Genomic DNA, 25,888 nt, shown 5'->3' on the forward strand with positions numbered 1-25,888 from the left:
TTGGAGGAAAGTTCTGCTCAACCTGTATTGGATGTTCGATAAGGAGTCTGATATTTGAGCAGGGGAGGAGTTGATAGAGGTGGTGCTGAGGTAAAGCTGGACATCATTAGTGAAAACTAATGCTGTGCCTTCAGCATTCTGATGAAAAATAGGAGAGGGCCAAAGATAGACGCTGGGGAAATAACAGATTTAATGGTGCAGGAGCAGCAAGAAAACCCATTTCAAGTGATACTTCGATTATGATGAGCTAGACAAGAATGTAACCATGTGAGAACAGAACCACTCAGCTGAATGAGGTGTTCAAGAATGATGGTGTTGTCATCTATGTCAAAAGCTGCAAACAGCCAAGCAGAAGAAGGAGGGAAAGTTTACCTTTGTCAGTCACACAATGTCATTTCTGAAACCAAAAGAGAAAATGCTGGAAAATCTCAGCAGGTCTGGCAGCACCTGTAAGGAGAGAAAAAAGCTGACATTTCAAGTCCAGATGATCCTTTGTCAAAGCCGTCGTTTGTCATTTCTGACTTTGTTTTGGTACTGCGATAAGGATAGAAATCCAATTGGAGAGATTCAAACATGGGAGTTCTAGGAAAATAGGAATGGATTTGAGAGGGTGCCAATATGTTCAAGGGCTTCGGGGGAAAATGATGTAGAGGTGCCAGTGTTGGACTGGGATAAGCACAGTAAGTAGTTTCACAACATTAGTTTAAAGTCCAACAGGTTTATTTGGTAGCACGAGCTTTCGGAGCACTGCTCCTTCAGTAGGCAAGTGATGATGAAGGAGCAGTGTTCTGAAAGCTCGTGCTACCAAATAAATTTGTTGGACTTTAACCTGGTGTTGTGAGACTACTTACTGTTCAGAGGAAAAGTTGAAGATGGTAGTTTGCAGGGATGACGGGGGGTTATTTGAGCAGTGGTATAATGGTGGCTGATGCAAAGGAGAGAAAACCATTTACAATATCAGCTGACATGGGGGTGTGGGAAGGAGGGGAGGTTGGGCACTCATCAGTTTAACGGGAATAGGATCTGAAAGAAAAGGAGGTAAGTCTCATGGACAAGATGGCATGAGGGAAAATAAGAGAGAAAGAAAAGATGAGAGTTCAGGGAGAGGGCAGTGGGAGTATTGAAGGAAGCTTGGCCAAGTGGATTGGTGGAAAGGAGGGATGTGGCAGAAGCAGGATAGTCTTAGTGACAATGAAATATCTTAGTGACAAAGTCCATAAGTTCCTAGGACTTGATGTTGGAACTTGGAGGGGACAGGAGAGAGGCTTTTAAGAAGACAGTTTACAGTGCAGAAAATAAACCTGGTGTTATCTTTGTATTCCAGGAGGTTCACCACATCCTTTCAAGTCTGTGCGCCTTGGACTTAAGAGTGTTGAGAGAAAGGCAATACCAAAGGTAACAACCAGAGTGGGAGGCCAGGCTTATCCGAAATACATTGCAAAAAATGAGTGGGAAATAAAATTTATGGCTGCAATTTTCACGGTCCCCTTCCTACTCTGGCCCTTGACAGAAGCAGTATGTTTGCGGTGCACTTGCCTTACCAGGCCAAGCTGTTCACAATTCTGGTGGCCATTACCAAATGTGTAAATGCATGCGATTAGGGAAGCCTGGACAGCTAAAGATGCAATTTTTGAAAAAATGAATTTTGATGCCAAGGGAAGCCTCACAACCAGCCTTGGCACTGCTCCATTTGTTTGTGTTTGTTTGTGGTTTGGTAGGCTTTCTCAAAATGAGGCAGCGTGGGTATCTCACCATCTCTCCAGCCAGATGCAAGGATTCCACTTTCAGCAAACTTCAATACTTTCCAAACAAAGGAAATGCATCATTATTTACAGTAAGTGTGTGATTTTGAGGACTTACACAAATGTGCCAGGTACTTCCAGTGTTCAAATAGTGCAAACACTCAACTGGATGCAAAAACACTGCATTTCAGTGGTAAAATAAATCACTTTTGTAGACAGTGTTAGTACTTTAAAACAACTTATCATTGTTGCTACCAAGTAATCATTTTTATTTATTTTACATGCCCTGGTTAGCCCAGTTCTTTAAATCAGAAAGACACAGAAGCCCCTCCAAATTATATTTCCACCGTTTCTAAACGTGTAATAGGGCAATGATTCAACCAAATATCAGCTGATATAATAGCAAAAAACTTAAGGCAAGACATAAGTGTTCTGAAACATAGTCAGATTTAGAATTTTGCAAGTTGTCTGACTGGGATAGCGAGTTGAATTCACCCCAGTGTAAATAAGATGCCATGAAAAGAAATGGAGAAGAAAAACACTCTTCTACAACAAAGGACATGCCTCAGGATAATAACATGATAGCAGCAGCTTCTGCCTATGGTTGGGCAGGTTTTGCAATACCGGCCTGCTACAATGGCTTTCCTTGCTTTTTTTGTGGCAGGATGAGGACAAATGTGCAAAAATGATATGGGAAGCATGCAGCATGGATGATCAGGAATCTCTTCATCATTGTTACTCACTATAGACCCTGATGGTAACATTTCATGAAGCATGAATGTCACAAGGACACCTGCATAGAGCTGGTGTCATGGGAGGTTTTTATTGCAAACTGTCGGGTAGAAAAGAAGTTCTTTGGTCAAGCACACCAGACTATTTTATAGTTTTTGCTAGCAAAGTGGAGAAAATGTAATGAGGAAGCAGGTAAAAAATTGTCAAGACAGATTGCATTGCATTTTGTGGAGAAGTCAAGTGTCTCCTTGTTGACTGGAGAGGTGGGAAGAGACCCACGCAGCCTCTTTTCAGGAAGACTTGCCAATTCACAAGCAAAACAAGAGGGTGACAGCCAGTGATGGGCCTTCTCCCTGGAATCAAGACTCAAAAAGACTCCAAGGGCAGACGTCTTACTGCTGAGAGCTGCCAGCCTGAGGCTGGCAGTTCTTCTGCTCAGCAGCACCACTGGGGAGGCTGGGGTTGGTGCTGGAAGGACAGGCACCAAAGCAGCAGGATCACGGAGCAACCTAGGTTTACAGGTAAGTGATGTGACAAGATGGTGGTGGGGGGGGGGGAGAGAGAGAGAGAGAGAGAGAGAGGAGGTGTTGTACTGCAGAGTGAAAAATGCAAGGGAGTCAGCAGCAAGGGCCAGGGGTTGGCTCTCAAAGGACCACTCCTTACTAATGTCCATCACTCAATCAGGTATTCAGTGCCTCGAACGAGGAATTTCATCACAACCCCCACTCCCAACATAAGGTGATAAAATGGCCACACACTTCTAGCTGCTGTGCAGGTCACAGTGCAGCTGGTTAATCTGAGCAGTGGTGAGATGAGACCCTCACGTAATTGTCAAATGGTTGGTCAGTGGGCCACAGGGAGAGGAAGGTTGACCGTGGGCCTTCCTGCCCAGGACTCAATTCTAATGGAGGTGGGAAAGTGGCAGGGTTCCAGTCCACCACCATCGTGTTTCAGTAACTACCCTTCCTGCCTCAAGAATCTGCCCATTGCACATTTAGAGAAATGTTTTCAAATTAATGTTCCTCTATCTGTATCCCTCTATTCCCTCCCTATTCATGTACTTATCCAGATTCCTCTTAAATGTGGCCAATGTGCCTGCTTCCACCATCTCCTCTGGCAGTGCATTCCAGGCACCCATCACACTCTGTGAAAAACTTCCCTGCACATCTCCCTTAAACTTTCTTCCTCTTACCCTGAACCTGTGCCCTCTTGATTGACACTTCCTCCCTGGGAAAAAGCCCCTGACTATCTACCCTGTCAATGCCTCTCATAATTTTGTAGACCTCTATCAAGTCTTCCCTCAGCATTTGTCTTTCCAGTGAAAACAATCCTAATTTATTCAATCTCTCTTCATAGCAAACACACTTGAGACCAGGCAACATCCTGGTGAACCTTCTTTGCACTCTCTCCAAAGCTTCCGTGTCCTTTTGGTAGTGTGGTGACCAGAACTGACCGCAATACTCCAAATGTGGCCTTAAGAAAGTTTTATATAGATTTTCCAACTCCTGTACTCAATGCCCCTGCTTGTACTCACTGGAATTTAGAAAAACGAGACGGGATCTCATAGAAATATATAAAATCCTGATGGGACTGGACAGGCTAGATGCAGAAAGAATGTTCCCGATGTTGGGAAGTGCAAAACTAGGAGGTCACAGTTGAAGAATAAGGGATAAGACATTCAGGACTGAGACGAAGAAGAGCTTCTTCACTTGGAGAGTTGTGAACCTGTGGAATTCTCTACCACAGAAAACTGTTGGGGCAAATTGTTATCTATTACTATTTTCCATGTTTTTATGAAGGCAAGCATGCTGTATGCTTTTTTAATCACCTTGGCCACGTGTTGCCATTTTTAGGGGACTGTGGATCTGCACGCCCAGATCCCTCTGTATGATATGGCACAGCGGCCTCCAAGACAAATTCTGAGAATGCAGTGTCAACCAAGTACCCATGACAGTCAATGTCAAGAGTTGGGACTCGCGGACCTAGGCGCTGTGCCTCAAAACGTTCAGTGAGCTTACAAGTGGTCACAGTCAGTGAATGGTTCTTCAAATGCCTTGTCTACCAAAGACCCCATAAGCTTCACACACTGCTCAATCCTCCTATCCATCAATCCATCTATCAACAATCACTATCAGTGAGGACTCGTACCTGACATTCACAGCTTTCGCTTCACGTTCACAAACTTGGCACTGCTGGAAGCTTCACACCTTATAGTTAGTACATTGCCAGCTATTTAAACTCAAGAACCACACCACCCATACTGTATAGCACTCAATGACACTTCCATCTTTCTTGCAGGACAAGTGGTTCACAACTGGAGGCAGCAGAAACTCACTGACTGGTGCGACTATATGCTGTTAACCCCACAGAAGCAGAAAAAGATGATGATATCCTCATAATCCTCTTCCTCACATCCCCTCCATCCCATATTTTCTTTGTATTTCAGAGGTGTAGATGGTGTAAGTGTGCGCCACTTATTTCCCCATCTCGCCCACTCCCCAAAATCCTATCCCGGTGCTTTCTCATTTTACAGGGCATGGGAGCCAGGGGCAAAAGAACTGAAGAGCTGAAACAGCAGGAAGACAGTGATAAAGAAGAAACAAAGTCACTTACTCTCACACTTACAGCTGCCAGCTCAAGTACTGACAGTGTATTGAAGAGGATAACTCAGAGGCATGATCTATGTGGCTGAGGCACTGGGCATGAATGGACTGCAATCAGGACATGGATAGAGCAAATGCCACTGTGATTGAGAACGAGGTCACCTATACATTCTGCTTCTGTAACTCAAATGAGGACTTCCATAGGGCAGGCTACAGAGAAAGGCTGATGAGAATGCACAATGAAACGGTTTATGCATTTGTAGGCTGGTCAGAAAGTCTGCTTGAAATTTTGAGGAGGCCAGAACCAGTCTTCGCTCTGAGCAATGTGTAGATCTTGAAGCCCACTCCTTCCATCAGAGTACTGGGCAACTCCAACAGGACACTGAGGATGTGGCCATGATACAGTGTCTGATGGTCAATAGGTCAATATTTCTGTTTCTATGGCAGAAGCCTTCTGATGTCTGGGTGCTGCAGTGGAAATTCATACTGTTTTCAAGCAAGGTCAGCTTGCTGCCATCCTGGCTGTGCTGAAAAACACTTGCCAGGATGTCACAAGAACACAACAATCTCATAGAATCATAGAATCTCTGAAGTGCAGAAAGTGTCCATTTGGCCCGCTGAGTCTGCATTATTCTCAGAGCATCTTACCCAGGCCCACCTCCCACCCTAACCTCATAACCCCATGCAGTTACCCCGCCAATCCCTCTAACCTCAACACCTTGGGACAAAGAATTTAGCATGGCCAGTCCACATACGCTGCACATCATGGGACTATGGGAGGAATCCAGAGCACCCAAAGGAAACCCACGCAGATATAGGGAGAACATGCAAACACCCCACAGACAATTGTCTTTAGCTGGAATTGAACCCAGGTCCCTGGTTTTGTGAGGCAGCAGTGACTAACCACCATGCCATGGTGCTGTGGCCTCCAACTAATGATTAGAATTGTTGAAATGCCACTATGAGAAAATTGGAGTGGCTCCATAGAATCAGGAAAAACTTTATGGTCCCCCACCCACTGATGTGAAGGCAGGTCAGACTCATAAAATGCACAGCACAGCCTACATGCTGCCCACCATCCATCTCAATCTATCTCCCATTTTAGAGGGAGCAGTGGAAGCATGGGGCAGTCCACTTCCCCTTAGGTTTATTGAGGCCCTTACTCACAACAGGGGGAAGTCTGTAACCTGGCAGCATTTACTGCAAGGATTACCGTTGGCCAAGGGAGTTAGACATCGCTTTGGGGGACTTGCCAGCACAGGGGCCAATGATTGATCATTGTACGTACCAAGAAGCCTGAAAGTAGACAGACGAGATTGGGGTAACTCGCGGGTTAGTTTGAGAAATAAGTGTGCTTGAAACTATCAGGCAAGGTGGGCTGAGCCAGCTAGTGAGCAGACAGGCACTTGGTGGTTGGGTTGATTAACAGGAAACATTTAGGAAGTATCAACTGTTATCATTCAAGTGGCCCAAGAAGTACTTGGACTGGGTGGATCAATCAAGATGAGTAAAGAGACTGGTCTGGTTGATATTGCTGGAATTAAATCCCCTAACATGCTAGTTGGCAATAATGCTGAACTACATCAACTCACAAGATCACAAACACAATGAACAAGAACAGTCAAAAACCAGCAGCAGCTGAAATGAAGAGCCGATAGAGTGGGCAGGACACAGGGTGCAACTGGGGCTATCCTGGGTGCAGTTAAGGTTGGGAAAGACTGCTGGGTGGAGCAGTGCAAGCTGCTAAAGGGAGCACAAAGAAACAGGTTAGATAATTCTGGGCTGAGTTGCCAAAGGGGACGGAAGGAACAGCGATCCAGCTGCTGAATGAAGTACATACAGCAAGTTACTGAAATTTCAGGACAGTGAAGCCTAAACGATGAAAGGCTGACATGGATTGCACATTAGGAACCAAAGCATCAGCATCAGGCAATAGTTTTGTTCTGTGCCATCATTCTTAAGATAGGCTGCAAGTATGGGGATAAAATTGGTTTAGCCCTAGACAACTGACCAAGAATGCATTCATCTAGACACAAAGAATGCTGGAAAATCACAGCAGGTCTTACAGACTGATGAGATTTTCTAGCATTTTCCGTTTTTGCTTCAGATTCCAGAGTCTGCAGTATTTGTTCCTGTATTTAGATTCAGATAAAGCTGCTTGAGGAATCGTCATGTAATTAATACATTCCAATCCTTGAATGCAAGCTGGTAGTTGCTGACAGAACAAGAAATTTTGTGTCACGTCTTCCACCTGCCTCTGGATTCTAATCAACGACACTTTATTTTCAATGAAAAACTTGTCAAAGAATCAAAAAACCGTTAAAGCACAGACAGAGGCCACTTAGCCCAGTCTCCTGCTGGCTCTCTGCAACAGCATTTCAGCTAGTAACTCTCCTGCCCCTTTCCCCAAAGCCCTGCAAATATTTTCTATTCAAGCGCTTATCTTGATATTTTGAAGAGCTTCTAGGAAAACAATTATACAAATTTATCGTTGCTCAAGAGATATCTAGACCAAAGCCAAATTATGCTCTTCCCTGCAGCTTATCTGAACAATGAAGGCAGAGCATTTCCCTGCAGTGAACTTTAATTTTAGCCCCACAGAACTGTACACTGAAAATGAGAACTGCAATCTGCTACATTATAAATGATGCACTTCGCCAACATGCCTGGACAATGAAAAACCGTTTCCAATGCATTCCACACCCAATTCACATTAACAAATATCTACAGCAAAGTGGGTGAAATTCCGCCTGCTGTTTACTTTGATGAACAAGGTGCTGCGAACACTAATTAAGATTTTCTGTTTTGAGCTCATGCCAATCTTTTCACTAAAATTATTGACAAGAACTTCAGTGCCTTAGTAACTATAAGAGATTCAACGTCCAGAATGAACAGTTAATGAGCTACTTCACGGCATTCAAACTTAACAAAAACAAAAATAAAAGCAGCTGCTTGCTGAAGGCGAATGCCTAGATATCGAACTCAAGTATTAAAGTGTACAAGAATCCTACTCACCTCTAAACTTGAAAATAATGGATTCTTTTCAGGATGATTAGTTACAAACTCTGAGGTACAATGTAGAAACCTTACATTATAACACAAATCCACTTTACTGTTTCAAAACATTGACTTCTGTTTCCAACCCAATCTGTAGCATTAACTTCCATTTCCCTAGTGACATAGCTACTGCCCTCTTTTTCCAGAATCCAAATACTTTCAGAATACTCTGAGTGCTGGTAGCTCACAGTTGCCGCACCCTTCCCAAAGGAGTGAGTGCACACCTCCTGTGCTGCTTCACCTCCTCTTGTTCCACCCATTTCCAAGAAAACTCCTCCTCAAGTGAATTTTGTGGTTCACATCCATGAGACTATGAGAAATATAAAGCCAGTCCTCACTCCCAAATGCGCTCAAGTCTAATCTGAGCCACATAACACAAACATTCTAACAGACTATGCTTTAAGCTATAAGCTACAAAACAGTTATATCGCAAGTAACAGAAAAACACTAGCAGTAAACAATACAGCATTTTCCATTAATTTAAAAACTCTTTGGTTGAATTGCTTGATTCTTTAGTTAAAAAGGCTGAAGACCAGTCTTCCCAGAGCCTGGTCTCCAACTAAACAAGTTCAGAAGCTAATAGAGTTCCACATTCAATAGACTGATAATTATTCAGGGCTGAAATTACAAGTGCAACAACATCATGGTGTTTATATGGTGTCTTTAAAGTAACAAAATGCTCCACGGTGCTTCACTGAGGTGTTATAAAGTAAAACTCATGACACTTGAGCAGATGACCAAATACTGAGTTAAAAACATGTGGTGGGACTTTCTGGCTGCGCTTGCCCCAAGACCAAGAAATCCTGCCCGAGGTCATCGGAACTTTGCGTGGTCCTGTCCCGCCTGCTACGATTCCCGGGGCAGGTGGGATGGGAAAGTTCTGCCCATAGATTTTAAGGAGCGTCTTAAAGAGAGGGGTGGAGTGAGAGAGCGGTATAGGGAGCAAATTTCAGAGCTAAGGATTCAGACAACCGACAGCACGGTCACCAATGGTGGAGCACTTATAATCGGGGATACTCGAGATACCAGAATTAGATCAGCAGAAATACCTCCTAAGCGTTGCAAGGCCAGAAAAGATTCCAGATGAAGGGGCTGGGCAAGACCACGGAGCAATTTCTAAACACAGATGGAGATTTTAAAACCAAGGCATTTTTAGCTGAGATTAGCAATTAGAAAAATAGTAACAACTGCATTCATCCATTAAACAGCTAGAAAGTGAATACTATTTCTGTGAAACATACTGGATGTGGATTATACACCAATTCAACAAACAGGCTCCTTTTAAATTAGATTTAAAATGATCTGTCCCCTCTCCTAAATAAATGTTATAAAATATATAGAATGGAATTTTCGGAAGAGTGGCAATCACTGTCAGATTGTCACTCCAATCCTATTTATTTACCTTACACTGGAGTCCCACATTTCTCACTCGACTTCCAATCCAGTCTCCTGAGAAATGTGGCGCGTACCTGCTCCTGGAGTGCTTCCCTTGTAGCGTAGGAACATCGGGGAAACCATGCCATGGCTTCAGGTGTTTGAGGAGGCATGGAGGGGGAATAGTTGTGGAGTCCAGTGGTGAACCAGCATTCAGTAGTACAGTTACCCAAGAGTTATAACTACTTTTATTCCTTCTAACTTTTCTTGGGTAACTATTCTAAGTGATTTGGAACCATCCAAAGTTTCTAGATTTAAAGTTAGAGTTTCGGAGGGTTCCAGATACAGGATCAAAATTCCAGGGCAATTTGTATATAAAAATGCATGGGCCTTCCAAGGTGTTTTACGGGTTACCTTCGGGGTACGACCACTTGGGCCATTAATGTTCTGTGACATTATTGCACCTTTAAGAGATTTTTTTTAAATCATGTTCTCTGCAGCTCACAGCCTTAGCTGATGCCATTGTTGCTGAGCTGTCTACAAGGAGCCCTTTTATTGCTCCTCAAGTGGCTTCAATGGAGGTTGTTTATTTTGACTTTTGGATCTTTTATGACTGCATTGTTAGAAGGAAGAATGGCTGGCAGGTCAGGAGACATGCAGCATGTTACGGTGCAGAGGGACCTGGGGGTCCTTGTGTATGAATCGCAAAAACCCAGTCTGCAGGTGCAGCAGGTGATCAAGAAGGCAAATGGAATGTCGGCTTTTATAGCAAGGGGGATAGAATATAAAAGCAGGGAGGTCTTGCTGCAACTGTACAGGGCACTGGTGAGGCCGCAACTGGAGTACTGTGTGCAGTTTTGGTCACTGCATTTGCAAAAGGATACATTGGCCTTGGAGGGAGTGCAGGGGAGGTTCACCAGGGTAATACCGGAGATGATGGGGTTAGCCTATGAGGAGAGATTGAATAGATTGGGTCTGTACTCGTTGGGAGTTTAGAAGGCTGAGGGGGGATCTTATAGAGACATATAAGATAATGAAGGGGCTAGACAGGGTAGAGGTAGAGAGATTCTTCCTGCTTAGAAAGGAAAACAGAACTAGAGGGCACAGCCTCAAAATAAGGGGGGGGGGGGGAGCAGTTTGGATCAGAGTTGAGGAGGAACTTCTTCACTCAAAGGGTAGTGAGTCTCTGGAATTCTCTGCCCATTGAAGTGGTGGAAGCTACTTTGCTGAATATATTTAAGTCACAGGTAGATAGGTTTCTGATAGACAAGGGAATTAAGGGTTATGGGGAGAAAGTGGGAAAGTGGAACTGATCCATTTCAGATCAGCCATGATCTTGTTGAATGGTGGGGCAGGCTCGAAGGGCTAGATGGCCTACTCCTGCTCCAATTTCTTATGGGTTTTGTCTATCTCTCTCACACACACACACACACACACACACACACACACACACACACACACACACACACACACACACACACACACACACACACAGCAATTTCTAATACATTTGTTCAAAAGTCGTTCCTATTCTTCTGGATCTTCCTGTTGCTTGAATTCCTATATCTTTGTGGCTGATTCCAAAATGTAACAGAGATAGGGGTCCAAACTCATAAATTAACCACTTAAAGGTCCATTGACTTTGGGTGGGAACTTTGGGTCTTGGGGCAGACGTGAATGGAAAATTCCACCCGAGCTTCTTGAGTGTTGTTGAAGCTGTCTCAATGAGGACAGTGGAGTGTATTCCATCATACTTATCACGTGAGTCTTTAGATAGTGACAGGCTTTGGGGAGTCAGGAGTTGAGTTACTCACCACAGAATTCCCAGCCTCTGACCTGCTCTTATAGCCACAGTATTGATATGGTTGGTCCAATTAAGTTTCTGGTTAATTGTTGGCATCAGGATTTTGATGGCAGCAAATTTGAGGATGGTAATGTCATTGAATATCAAGGGGAAGCGGTTAGACTCCTTCTATTGGAAATGATCATTGTCTGGCATTTGTATGAAAGTTATTTGCCACATATCAGTCCAAAACTCAATGTTATCCAGGTCTTCTTGCCTGCAAAATGGCCGTGGAAGAACCCACACTGAGGGTCAGTTAGCAGATTATTGTTGAATAAATGCCACTTGATAGCACTGGCCAAAGCATCTTCTATCACTCTGCTTTTGAATGAGTTTCAACTGATGTCCTTTTTTTTGTGGCCAGGATGTACCTGAGCAATTTTTCACTTAGTCTGGTAGGTGCCTGTGTTGTAGCTGTACTGGAACAGTTTGGATAGGGTACAGCTAGTTCTGGAGAATAAGTCTTCAGGACTATAGCTTTCATGTTGTCAGAATCCATCATCTTTTCTGCATTGAGCATTTTATCCATTTCTTGATATCAATTGGCGTTAAACGAATTGACTGAGGGCCAGTATCTTTGATGGTGGGTTCTCAGGAGGAGAACAAGATGAATCATCCACTAGCCACTTCTGGCTAACTGTGTTGCAAATGTTTCAGCCTTGTCTTTTGCAGCGACATACTGGGCTCCTCTATCATTGAAGATGGGGCTGTTTGTGGCTTCTCCTTCTCAAGCTTGTTAATTGCCCACCATTCATGACTGGATATGGTAGAATTATAGAATTTCAATCTGATTGAGTGGTTGTAGGATTGCTTAAGTCTATTTACAGTATGCTGCTGCCACTGTTTAGCAATGTGGTCCTGTGCTGTAACATGACTGGGTTGGCACCTCAATAGAAGTCAATGTGTTATGATGCCATAATTGCTACTTTTTTGAACTGAACTGATAGAAACAGATGCCATGAATACTCTAGCAAGTATCAGATTGTGACTTTCCTGATGAATTTCCCTCCTTCTTTCTACGTGGCCAGAAAGAAGAGGAAACAGGGCCCTGCCAACTGGCATCTACACAGGCAGGGCAGGAACAAGTGGAAAACCATTAAAAGTCAAAAACAAAAGCAAATTACTGCGGATGCTGGAATCTGAAACCAAAAGAGTAAATGCTGGAAAATCTCGGCAAGTCTGGCAGCATCTGTAAGGAGAGAAAAGTGCTGATGTTTTGAGTCCAAATGACGCTTTGTCAAAACCAAGACATGACTTTGGCGAAGAGTCATCTGGACTCAAAACGTCAGCTCTTTTCTCTCCTTACAGATGCTGCCAGGCCTGCCGAGATTTTCCAGCATTTTCTCTTTTGGCATTAAAAGTCAAAGGCTTTCCAAATTTTCCGTCCCACCCGGGACTTTGCCTGTTTCAGAACTGGAAAATTCCACCCAAATTTGGGTGGAGTGGAATTATTGCAATTGACAGTAACCAGTGACCTCTGACAAAACATGTGTGTGCTGAAATAGTGGAAGGCAGGTTCTTATAATAGGTTTCGTGATTTATTCAATCATTTTACTGTCCGAGCTGTGAAGGAAAAAAATCTCAGACAGAACAAGAAGTAGAGACAGACTTTATTGTGATGTCTCTGATAGATACCTGTACCCTGACCTTCACTATCAAACCTCATGTATGAAGAAAAGATATTTGTATATATTCCGGACAGCCTATATCCTAACAACAACTATTTTCCTCAGGAGAAAAGTGAAAGGAAGTAAATTAAAAATATAAACACTGTTGTGAGGCTCAGCTCTTAATCGTTCAAGAGGACACACCCACACGTAAATCTCATGAGGTGACAAACAAGCAAACAGGAAATGTAAAAGTGCAAGGGAGTTACTAATGTGCACAATAACACTGAACTCATCCACCTAGCAACCAGGCTGTGGTGGAATGGTACAGATCAGACGGGAGTTACAATTGTATCATTGGCACACAAGGATAACCATTGCAGTGTTAATGTAAGCCTACTTGAGACTAATAAATAAACATTTTTTACTTTAGCTGCAAGCAACAAGACTGAAAAGTACAAATATGAAAGCAGAAAATGCTGGAAAAGCTCAGCAGGTCTGATAGTATCTGTGGAGAGAGAAACAATTAATACTTTGAGCCCATGTACTGACTCGAAAGGTTAACTGTGTTTCTCGCTCCAAAGATGCTGCCAGACCTGCTGAGCTTTTCCAGCATTTTCTCTTTTTATTTCAGATTTCCAACATCTGCAGTTTGCTTTTATCATAGACTGGTGCTGGGGCCTCAGCTTTTTACCATTCATATAGATGATCTGGAGGAGGGAACCGAGTGTAGGGTGTCGAAATTTGCTGATGACACCAAGATTGGGGGAACGGCAAATTGTGCGGAGGGTGTGGAGAGACTACAGAAGGATCTAGATAGGCTGGGCGAATAGGCCAGGAAATGGCAAATGGAATTTAATGTTGGCAAGTGTGAGGTGGTCCACTTTGGTAGGAAGAATGGTAGGAAGGACTATTACTTACGTGGCGAAAAACTGCAGCAGGCGACGGTGCAGAGGGACCTCGGGGTCCTTGTGCATGAGTCGCAAAAACCCAGCTTGCAGGTGCAGCAGGTGGTCAGGAAGGCGAATGGGATGCTGGCCTTCATAGCGAGGGGGATTGAATATAAAAGTAGGGAGGTCTTGCTGCAGCTGTATAGGGCATTGGTGAGGCCGCAGCTGGAGTACTGTGTGCAGTTTTGGGCGCCGCACCTGTGCAAAGATATTTTGGCCTTGGAGGGAGTGCAGAGGAGGTTTACTAGGCTGATACCGGAGTTGAGGGGGTTGAGCTATGAGGAGAGGCTGAATAAACTAGGCTTGTACTCGTTAGAGTTTAGAAGAATGAGGGGAGATCTCATTGAGACGTATAAGATGATGAATGGGATGGATAGGACAGAGGTGGAGAGACTCTTCCCGCTCAAAAAAGACAGTAGGACTAGGGGGCACAGCCTCAAGATAAAGGGGGGACGGTTTAGAACGGAGTTGAGGAGGAACTTCTTCACTCAAAGGGTGGTGAATCTCTGGAATTCTCTGCCCGTTGAAGTGGCGGAGGCTGCCTTGCTAAATATTTTTAAGACGCAGGTTGATGGGTTTTTGATAAGAGAGGGGATTAAGGGTTATGGGGAGAGGGCGGGAAAGTGGAACTGAGCCACGACAGATCAGCCATAATCTTATTGAATGGCGGGGCAGGCTCAAAGGGCTAGATGGCCTACTCCTGCTCCTATTTCTTATGTTCTTAAAATGAATATTCCATTATAAGAATTTAAATAAACCCAACTTTACAGCAAATTTTGAAGGTGACAATGCTACAAGCTTAGTTTGTTTTGAACTTCAACAGAAAGTAATGGTGACTTTAAATGCCAATTTCAAAATGCAATCGTCTTTTTATAATTTGTTGACTTTTACTAACTGTAAAGCATATGACTCTAAACTGTAACAAGCAAAATTAAACTCCAGGATATTTTTCTCTTTAAATATTTTACCTATTGCCCTCAGCCTTGTAAATGCAAAAGATCACGTATGTATCACAATCTCTACTTCATCTGTTTAATATCCAGAGTCAAATTTCAATGTCAATTCTCCTGGGTCCAAAAATGTAAACAACCAAAAACCCAGATTGCTCACCAACATAAAATCCCAACTGTCCTCAAGCCATTTCTCTTGGTCTAGAAACTATTAGCCTATTTTTTTCCAATCTGTCAATCAGAAAATCCAGACCATTATTTTTGTTTGTGGTGTTTCTGGTGACACCATAATATCTGAATAGTTTGAGAAGTATGGAGCCTCACTAGGGAGGAATGTAGGTTGAAGCCAAATTATTACAGGGCTAATTCTCCAAAACTTTCTCTATCCAGCAGATTCCCACCATCATGCAAAAGCCTCACATAACCACAAATTCTGTTTCAGGAAAGGCAGCTACTGCCACTTTTGAAAAGGAGTTACCCATTTTAATTACAGCTGCTGCTAATGGGAGACACTTTAAATTATACCATAAATACAACTGCAAGGAGAAACAAAGTTCAATATTGCCCAAGTCTCAATGAAGCCTGAGTCCTTTCTATGCTTATCTGTTCTAGGCTAATAAAAATGCATATGCATCATTAACGTTTCTTAACATGTCTACAGCTGAATAATGCCCCTCCCAATCTGTGGAATGTGATCAAAAGTAATTTGAGCACAGATAGTCACATGTGAATACTTTGCCTTTTTTTAAACAACACAGCTGTTATAATATAAATAAACTTACCTTACTAGTTGAGCTCATTGGTTTAGAACTTGCAGCCTTAGCATCTTGACTAACTTTTGGCTTTTCCTTTGGAAAAGGACAAAATAAAGTTTCAGATCAGATACCCGTAAACAGTGTTCATTGTTTATTTATTTAAGAAACAAAAATGTAATTAGCTACATCTGAATTCATCCCACTTGGCTAATGAACTGGCTTAGAGACCAGCAAGTGTATGAAGTTAATTTCTAAAACATTTAAAATATCCCCAAGAAGCTTAAAAAACAAGAATATTAAACAGGCAAAGGTAATTTTTAACACATCTATGTAAGTATAATTATTATCCCAAACTGGTTCCTTTCATTTAAAGAACCTGCACAACAAGAAGCTTAGTGAAAAAATGCTTAATTACTCAAGCAATATGTTCTTTGAAAAATCCAAAGCAAAATCTGAAATACAAACAGAAAATGCCAAAAAGAAAAGGGTCAGGCAGCACTAGTGAAGATTGATGTAATATTACTATTTTGCTGGTGGTCCGCACTGCTGCCTTAGAGTGCCAGAGACTGGGTTCAATTCCAGCCTTGGGTCGCTGCCTATGCGGAGTCTGCATGTTTTCCCTGTGTGTACGTGCGTTTCAATCATAGATAGACTGAAAATCATAGAACCCTACAGAGCAGAAAGAGGCCCTTTGGCCCATCGAGTCTGCACCACTGCCCCTTACTGTCCCACCCAGGCCCTACCCCCATATCCCTACATATTATACCCGTTAATCCCTCTAACCTAAGCATCCTAGTACACTAAGGAGCAATTTTAACATGGCCAATCAACCTAACCTGCCCATCTTTGGACTGTGGGAGGAAACCAGAGCACCCAGAGGAAACCGATGCAGGCACAAGGAGAATGTGCAAACTCCACACAGACAGTGACCTGAGCCAGGAATCGAACCCAGGTCCCTGGAGCTGTGAAGCAGCAGTGCTAACCACTGTGCTATGATGCCACCCACCCTCTGGGTGTTTTGGTTTCCTCCCACTATCCAAAGAATGTGCAGGTTAGTTGGATTGGCTATGGTAAACTGCCCCTTACTGTCCCAAGATATGTAAGTTAGGAGTATTAGCAGGGTAAATATGTGGGATTATAAATAGAGGATGGGGATTGGGGCCCGGGAAGCTGCCCTGTTGGAGCCAGTGCATATTTGATGGGCCAATTGGCCTCCTTGAATGGCAGGGATTCTACGATTCTATACTACTAAACATTCACAGAATCTCCATAGCCAGAACACTTCAACAAAAAGTTGCCCTCTCAGCCTCTTTTTAAAAAATTAATTTAAAAGGATAAAAGTAACCAGACCACCAAAGCTGCCTTTGAAACACCCAGGCAGGCAATGAGAGCCTGTAGACCTGCTTGGACAACTGGCAGGTGTCCACCTCCAAGCAGTTGATCTGTCCTCTGTCACACTGGGAAACTGCAGGCTGACTAGAAAATCTGTCTAAAGGTACTCTTAACAAGGCCAAGTTGGATACCCACCTTGTGGGGGGAGACAGACCTACCAGCGCCAAACCCATCTCGGCCAAACAACCATGCTGGAAATGGATTTGGGAAATTAAAATACTTCATGGTATTTTCAGACCTTATCTGCCGCCACTCCCAGCATCGATGGGATCCAAAAGAGGGGGTTTGTGAAGGAAAGGTAGGGAAAAGGTAGCAGCAAAGGTGGGGTGGAGGCTCTTAGTGCTGCCCCAGCCCCCCTACCCATTTCTGGTTCTGGAACATGCAGTCAGTGCCTTTGAATGAGGGAACCCTCAAAAGCCAGCAAGCAAACATACCAGGGTTTACGTTTTGGGCTACCCACAGAGGTAGAACGGGAGCTCTTAGACCACTGGATAAATATCAGTGGCAGTGGGATCTGAATTTTAAGTGGGCATTAATTGTCCACTTAAAGGCCTGAATTGGTGATGGGATAAGGAGGTCATCCACAAGCCTTCACACCACAGGGTCGGGCAGGCTGAATGCAAGGATGTTGTTTCCTCTGGGTGGGGGGTCTAGAACAATGGGTCACAGTCTTAAGATGTAGGGTAGGCCATTTAGGGCTGAGATGAGGGGAAACTTCTTCACTCAGAGGGTGATGAACCTGTGGGGTTCTCTATCACAGAAGGCCGAGGTGGCCAAATCACTGAGTATATTTATGGAAATAAGTAGATTTCTCCACTTTAAAGACACCAAGGGATACGGAGAGAGTGTGAGAATGCAGCACTGAGATTGAAGGGCAGCTGTGATCATATTAAACGGCGGAGCAGACTCGATGGGCCTAACTGTGGATGAAGAGGAACATTTATGTCCAGTTACAGTTTTGCGTGGAATTCCAGGCAGTATAGTTGGATGGAGACCTGGCATTACAGTTCTATGCCTTCTTCCCACATGAACTTCACTGATCATCATACTGAACGTGTACTAAATGAGGGAGGGGCCTATGTTCACAGTGATCCTGAAGTTGATACAGAACAGTTCCAACGTAACCACCTCGAATTTGCCTTCCAATGTTCACCCTGCAGGAGGTTGTGGGACCAGTTCGAGGGCACTTAATTTACACAGAGCAAATGAACTCTCGTGTTACTACAGCACCCACCTGTCCTTGCAGCTGAGAAATTCAATGGTTCCTCCAAAAAGGAACCACCAAAGATTACATAACCACCAAAGACATATAAGATGATGAATGGGATGGATAGGATAGAGGTGGAGAGACTCTTCCCGCTCAGAAAGGACAGTAGGACTAGGGGGCACAGCCTCAAGATAAAGGGGGGGCGGTTTAGAAAGGAGTTGAGGAGGAACTTCTTCACTCAAAGGGTGGTGAATCTCTGGAATTCTCTGCCCATTGAAGTGGTGGAGGCTGCCTCGCTAAATATTTTTAAGACGCGGGTTGATGGGTTTTTGATAAGCGAGGGGATTAAGGGTTATGGGGAGAGGGCGGGAAAGTGGAACTGAGCCACGACAGATCAGCCATGATCTTATTGAATGGCAGGGCAGGCTCGAAGGCCTACTCCTGCTCCTATTTCTTATGTTCTTATGTTCTATTCTACTGAACATTCTCACTCAGCTCTGTGCAATTACTTTCAGAGAAGCCCCTCGGTAAGAATCATTCGCACCAGACCAGAGGTCAGCACAACTTATTTTAATTAAAGCACCAACCTCCTGTAATACACTGGGTCTCGACTGAACCAGGGAAGTAAGATCTTCCAGCATAAAGCAGTCCTTTTCATTACTCTGCCTCCTTAACATCATAGGGCAGACAGGAATTCCAAGGTCACTGCCTTTGTCTGGCAGGTTTTGTCAGACACCCACTGGAATTATGACTATTTATTTGGTGGAAGTAATGGTAAAGTCACCAGATGACCATAGGCTGCTCTCCCCCTTGACTGGTGGTGATTTAACCTGATGATCACCACACCTCAGGTGAGGGGCAAGGTTGAGAAGGCAAGGCCTTCACAGATAACCTCAGTTGGTCCGGGAATTGAACCGGTGAATCCACTTTACTCTACACCATGAACTAGCCGTCCAGCCAACTGAGTTAATCAACTCCCATTATCATAAAAGGAAGGAGTGTAGAACTGTTTCTTGGGCTAAAAGATGAACTAGAAACTAGAACTGGGGGAATGGCCTCAAAATAAGGAGGAGCAGATTTAGGAGAGTTCACACAAAGAGTTGTGAATCTGTGGAATTTCCTGCCCAATGAAGTAATTGACGCTATCTCACTGAATGTTTTTAAGGCAAGGATAGATAAAGGAATGAAGGAACTAAGGTTTATGGTGAGCGGGTGGGTAAGTGGAGCTGAGTCCACGAGAAGATCAGCCATGATCCTACTGAATGGCGGAGTGGGCTCGAGGGGCCAAATGGCCTACTCCTGCTCCCAGTTCTTAAGTTATGAATCTGTTGCATGTACACCACAGATCAAAGATACAGAAATAAAACACACATGGGCTTTATTAAGTGAAAAACTTCCATGCCAAACCAACAATAAAATGTAGGTTTCCACATCAGCATGTATGACTCACAAGGTCAGTGCAATAATAGGAGGAGCATATGTGCAGCATTTGCTTTAATGCAAGTTAACCAAACTGTGCAGGAGATAAAGCCGGCTACACAGGTATTCAGAATGCAAGAAAATAGCATTCAGGGCCTGCTATTTGCTCGCGCTCAGCTTGCAGGACATAGCTAGGATTTCCACTCCTGTTCTGGAAATGGTTACTAGCTGAAAACAGAAACAAGTTCATCAGGAGTAGGAGAGATCGCTAGCAGGAATGGCCATGTTACCTAGGTCATTGACATCAGATCCATGTATTTATGTAACAGAACTCACTAAGGAAAGCACCCACTACTAAAAAAAGCAACCAATAGTTTAAATAGCTCTGGCAAATTTGAGATACATATGGTCTCAACAGACTATTAATCAAGTAGTAAATAGGAAAGCTCACTCAAGACACAGCACAGTTTCCACACATTGCTTTACAAAATCCATTATGAAAAACTGCTGCATGATTCATGTTCTGGTGTCAGTCCAACCTGATTCATGAAGTTGTGCTGATGCAGACAAAGGACGGCTTGAAGTAAAATACCATATAATTGGATGTCGTAGTCCCAGCAAAAACATTTTGGAATTAGGGTAAAATTCTGAGTAACATGACCACAAACCCAGAAAAAACTCCAAATCCACACCTCAACATAGTCCCATTTGCCCTTGTAAGCGCACCTCCCCATTTTACTTGATAGAAAATTGATTTAACATAATGCTGTAATATTTTACTGATCCAAATCCCTCTAGCTAGGCTGAGCAATTGCTCATTAACAATCAACTAGTTATGGAGCCAGAATATTGGGTATAGTTGGATTTTCTGCTTCCGAGGCAAAGTGTTCAAGTCTGAAAATTTTCAGGCTTGGCGCAACCGCCTCGAGAAAAGTGTCCCAAATAGCTTTGGGGCCTGGTATTTGCTCAGGCTGGGGTTGCAGGATGTAGCCAAGTCCATCATCCCTGGATGCAGGTCGGAGATGGTCATAGGCACTGCCAATAGTTGAGATGGGCTAATTAAAGCTCCTTAGTTCTCTGCCACTTTATCCCAATTGTATTGTTCAATATTAGGTCCTCACACCCCCCACCAACTCTCCTGAAGCCACTCATCATCCATACCAACTCATGTATTCCACCCATCCCAATGGTCCCTATGTCAACTTAGTACCAATTCATGCCAACGCATGACTCTCACCCACCCTTTGCACTTAACACCATTTGTGCTGTTTGACCGAGTATCCACAATAATGAGACCATAGGAGCCATACTGAGATTAAGTAAAATAAAGTTCTAAATATCTATAAATAGCCCTTAATCACAAATTTGGAGACACGGATTGGTGTGTACTGGAAGTTTTCCCTGAATGGCCCAGGCAGTGGAACTATTGTGTGAAAGCCCTTGGTTTGTTCCATAACATTCCTGATAGTACCAGGGCTCTCATTATGCATGTGCTGTCCAGGAATGTTCAAGTGGGGGAGGAAATTATGAAACAGATGGAGAATGGGTAGCTCTTGTTAGCAAATCGCCTCCTTCTGGTTCATCATGGCAACTCACAGATAATGGGTACAGCTGACTATTGCAGCATGAAGACATTGTAGCTGTTGCCAGGATAGCTCGCATTCACCAAAATAATGTGCTGTGCATGGTCACATACCAACTGTATGTTGAGGAAGTCGTATCCTTGTGGTTATAGTCCACCTCCCGGATAATAGGTGGGGCTTGGAGAGTCACATGTGTGCGGTCAATGGCTCCCTGCATTTTTCAGAATCGCTAGCCTGACAAATCCACATGTTTTGTTTCTGTCAGGTGCACTTTGCCCTGATACAGTGATGCATGGTGAATTATGATATGTTGGCATTGTCACCTGCTCTTGCCTGAAAGAAACGCCAAAGAATGTGAAGGTCATGGTGGTCCTCACAGCCACAATGGCAGCATTGTCTGCTTCCTGCTGGGAGGCTGTTAGTCCCATTGTGGCACCATCCTGGTGAATTAATTTCTCTCCCTCAATCTTTTACAATGCACTGGTCAAAAACAAACAACTGGTTCACCCATTGTGATGAAGGGTCATCCTGACTTGAAACATGGGCTGTATACCCTCTCCACAGATGCTTTCAGACCTGCTGAGATTTTCCAGCATTTTCTGTTTTTGGTTCACTAATACCTTTCAGGAAAGGATAACTGGTCTATTTGCTCTGACTTAAACCAACTCAAGTCCCACATTGTTGACTTTTAATGCCCACCAGACTGGTTTAGAAAGCCATTCTATTGTTAAAAATACTTACAAGAAATCCTGTTACCACCTTCGCAGGACCTCAATAACATGGTTCAACATATGAACCAGTGTTGTTCATGTCAAGAATCAAATTTAAAAAGTCAATCATCTCACTTCTTCCCCTTCTAGCTTCTTGTCCATTAGTGGTGTTCCACAACTGAGTAAAAATTAATGGCAAGCTTCATTCCCCTGAAAAGTTTCCATCAAGTAATTTCTTAAAGAAGAAAATGGCCTGCAATTGTCCAGATGCCAACTGAGCTGGCATTCTCACTGGCCAGAGTTACTACAATATATTTGCTCTTTTGAAATGATTAAAACAAGTTAGAGGCCTACAAAGGTTTCATTGTAGGTGGTACTGGAAACATATGTTTGAGTCAAAGGTTGGACCAGTGCCTCTTTATTGACACTTGCAGATTTGCTGGGCTAAGCAGACTACTACTGATAATGATCTGTAGAGTCCTACAAGATCCTCTTGTTTGTTCCCGCTATCAGTGAAAGCCAAAGTGCATGATAAAATTAGAATATGGTCCAGTTTTTCTCATTCTTTCTATCAAATCTCAACTTCAACTGAGAGCAATGGCAAGCTCCGAATCAGAACAATATAATTAACTTTCATTTTACACCATAATTCCTCTTTCCAAAGGAACTTTTTTTTACAAATGAACGTTGAACTAAAAACACAAAGTATAATGAAGGCAAATATTACGTTATTAACCTATAAGTCAGTCCAGTCAGCTTAATATCCTCAGTGGAGAAACTTTGAGAGGCCAGTGACCAAGCCAAAATTAATTCACATTTGGGAGAATCTAGGTTATAAATAACAGCCAACATGGCTATGTTAATGGCAAATCACAGCTGAAATTTTCTGGCTGGCCCATGAAATTATCATTGGTTGTCGTACGAATATGTTTGGTTCACTAATGTCATTTAGTGAAAGAAAGCTGCCATTCTTACCTGGTCTGGGCTACACGTTGTCTCCGGTCACACAGCAGCGTGTTTGATTGTTAACTGTCCTTTGAAATGGACTAGCAGCCACTCAGTCATGGGCAATTAGGGAGGAGCAACAAATGCTGATCTTGCTGGTGATGCCCAGCTCCCATGAAAGAATATAAGAATACGTGACAGCACAGTCAGGAGGATAATATTCCATCGTTGTAGAGCAGAAAGGGATCCAGAGTTCCTTTGCAAATTTTGATGAAGATTATCCACCTGAAAGGTGACTCTGTTCTCTCTTCACTGGTGCTCCCTGATCTGCTAAGAATTTTCAGCCTGCTCTACCTTATACTTTATATCAGCTAGCTGTCCTGCTCCTAATTACTAGCTGGTGATGTCAAACTAGTACAGCATGTGTGTTGGCCCGAGTGCAGAGGTTCTCAAATTGGTATGGTTAACAAAGGGATGAGGATGACCGTCACCGGTGCTAACTGTAACTTAGTCACTACATACATGTATGTGCAATACATATCTTTGCCATTGATGACACTATAACACTGTCCTCAAAACAAAGGCTGAATGCACATCTTTGCTCCGAAACTCAGGCAACCTAACAAACAAGGCCAGCTTACAGGCATTTTGATGCTCCACAATTTAAATGTACTCCATTCATTTGAAGAAAATGTTATTTGTCATCTGATATGTGCAGCATTTTGTTTTAAATCCTCACAAGTCTTGAGGAGTCCTCAGCACCTTAAACAGATATATGAAACTATAGCTGTGGCCAAGTGGTATAGGTCACTGAACTGGTAAACCACAAACCTAGACCAATGCTCTGGGGTCCCTGACTCAAATCTCACCATGATAAATGGTAAAGTGCCCTGTGACAGGCACAGGTGAGCTACAAAATTTTTTAGCAAGTTGGTGACCACTTGCCCAAGTCCACTTACAAAAACCTGAGCTATGTAATCTGGCAAATTTCCTCCTTTTCTCTACATATTGCACCTAAACAGGCAACTGGGGCCTTGGTACAATGACTCATCCAAAAGATGGCACCTCCAGGAAGATAGCACTTCCGCAGTTTCCACCCGGAAGGAAAAAACAGTAAATCATAGAATCCCTACACCACAGAAGAAGGCCATTTGGCCCATCAAGCCTATACTGACCACAATTACACATAGGGCTTATTCCTGTAACCCTACACATTTACCTTGCTAATTCCCCTGACACTAGGATCAATTTAGCATGGCCAATCAATCTAACCGGCAAATCTTTGGACTGTAGGAGGAAACTGGAGCGCCCGAAGGAAACCCACGCAGACACAGAAGCAAAGTGCAAACTCCACAGAGACACTGACCCAAGGCTGGAATTGAACCTGGGCCCCTGGTGCCGTGAGGTAGCAGTGCTAACCACCATGCCACGGAGAAATAAGAAAACTAGACTGAAGCTGTTTCTTCCTCTGGGAAAGTATCAGCCCAGAATATAACTTTAGCACATTAAATGTGGCACTGTTACCACTGAACTAAGTGGGCACTGAAAGCAACTGAAATAAGTGAAAACAGGATTGAGTTTTACAGCTTACAGCCGACTTGTCTGACGCTCACTTTCAAGATACGGACATGAAAGGCCATCACTTTGGTGCAGTATTAATCTGAGAGCAGGTGGAAAGAACATCTCACAACAAGCTACTATTTTCAGGAGACACAGGGTAAGTAGAGAAGAAAAAATTCCTTTGAAAAGCAGGCATGCCACCAAGATTTGAATCCAACCACAAAAAAGAGGAAGTAGCCTCACAATCCCAACTGTCTTTGATCTAAACCCCTCGCCTGTAATCAGTATTATAGTTACAGATGTAATAGATTCAGTGGAATGTCTGTAGCTATAACTGACTTGGAAGGAGGCAGAACTGTGTAGATTTGAGGTTTTGTAGACTATCAGAAATCAAAAACAGCTGAATTTCTAAGGGAACACCTGTTCATTTAAAAATAAGACATCATTGGTTTGATAGGGTCTCAATGTCATGCTTTTCTAGAAAAATAGGCAACTGAAAAATAAAAAGAAGTTTTACAAAAGCAGATAAAGCCTCAACAATCATAAAATCATACAGTGCAGGAGGCCATTTGGCCCAATGAGTCTGCTGACCACAATCCAAGATGTGGAGATGCCGGTGTTGGACTGGGGTAAACACAGTAAGAAGTCTCACATCAGGTTAAAGTCCAACAGGTTTATTTGTAGCAAAAACCATTAGCTTTTGGATTCAATTTACATGAATCCCACAGTCCAAAGATATGTAGGTTAGGTGGATTGGCCATGCTAAATTGATCCTAGTGTCAGGTGGACTAGCTGGATAAATGCATGGGGCTATGGGGACAGGGATTGTGGTCAACACAGTAAGAAGTCTCACAACACCAGGTTAAAGTCCAACAGGTTTGTTTGTAGCAAATGCCACGAGCTTTCAGAACTGGCTGTTCCTTCATCAGGTGGGTGGGAGTTCTGATTACAAACACAGCATATAAAGACACAAACTCAATTTACATGAATAATGATTGGAATGTGAGTCTTTACAGCTAATCAAGTCTTAAAGGTACAGGCAATGTGAGTGGAGAGAGCATTAATAGTTTAATCTGTGCTTAATGCTCTCTTCACTCATATTGTCTGTATTGCTACAAATAAACCTGTTGGACTTTAACCTGATGTGAGACTTCTTACTGTGTTTACCCCAGTCCAAAGCTGGCACCTCCACATCTTGAATTGTGGTCAGCAGACTTGTTGGGCTGAATGGCCTCCTTTTGCACTGTATGATTTTAGTGGCTTTATCTGCTTTTATAAAACTTTTTTATTTTTCAGTTGCCTATTTTTCTAGAAAAGCATGACATTGAGATCCTATCAAACCAATGATGTCTTCTTTTATTTTTAAACAAACACATGTTCCCTTAGAAATTCAGCAATTTTTGATTTCTGACAGCCACCATGCCGCCCCAAAGAGACTGAACATTCACACTGATGCAGC

The 25,888-nt window shown here is 43.2% G+C and overlaps 1 protein-coding gene across 8 annotated transcripts in view; it reads right to left on the reverse strand.

Moving 5' to 3' along the window:
* Nucleotides 1-25,888, reverse strand: part of cast (calpastatin) — a 187,096-nt gene that overhangs the window by 106,574 nt on the left and 54,634 nt on the right. For all 8 annotated transcript variants that reach the window (XM_080189093.1, XM_080189095.1, XM_080189091.1 and 5 more), the window contains exon 3: nucleotides 15,641-15,706. In XM_080189093.1, the coding sequence (XP_080045219.1) occupies nucleotides 15,641-15,706 (66 nt within the window). The remainder of the gene's footprint in view (nucleotides 1-15,640; nucleotides 15,707-25,888) is intronic.

The sequence above is a fragment of the Carcharhinus amblyrhynchos genome, chromosome 5, assembly GCF_965287045.1.
Source record: "Carcharhinus amblyrhynchos chromosome 5, sCarAmb.v2.hapA, whole genome shotgun sequence".
Lineage (NCBI taxonomy): Eukaryota > Metazoa > Chordata > Chondrichthyes > Carcharhiniformes > Carcharhinidae > Carcharhinus > Carcharhinus amblyrhynchos.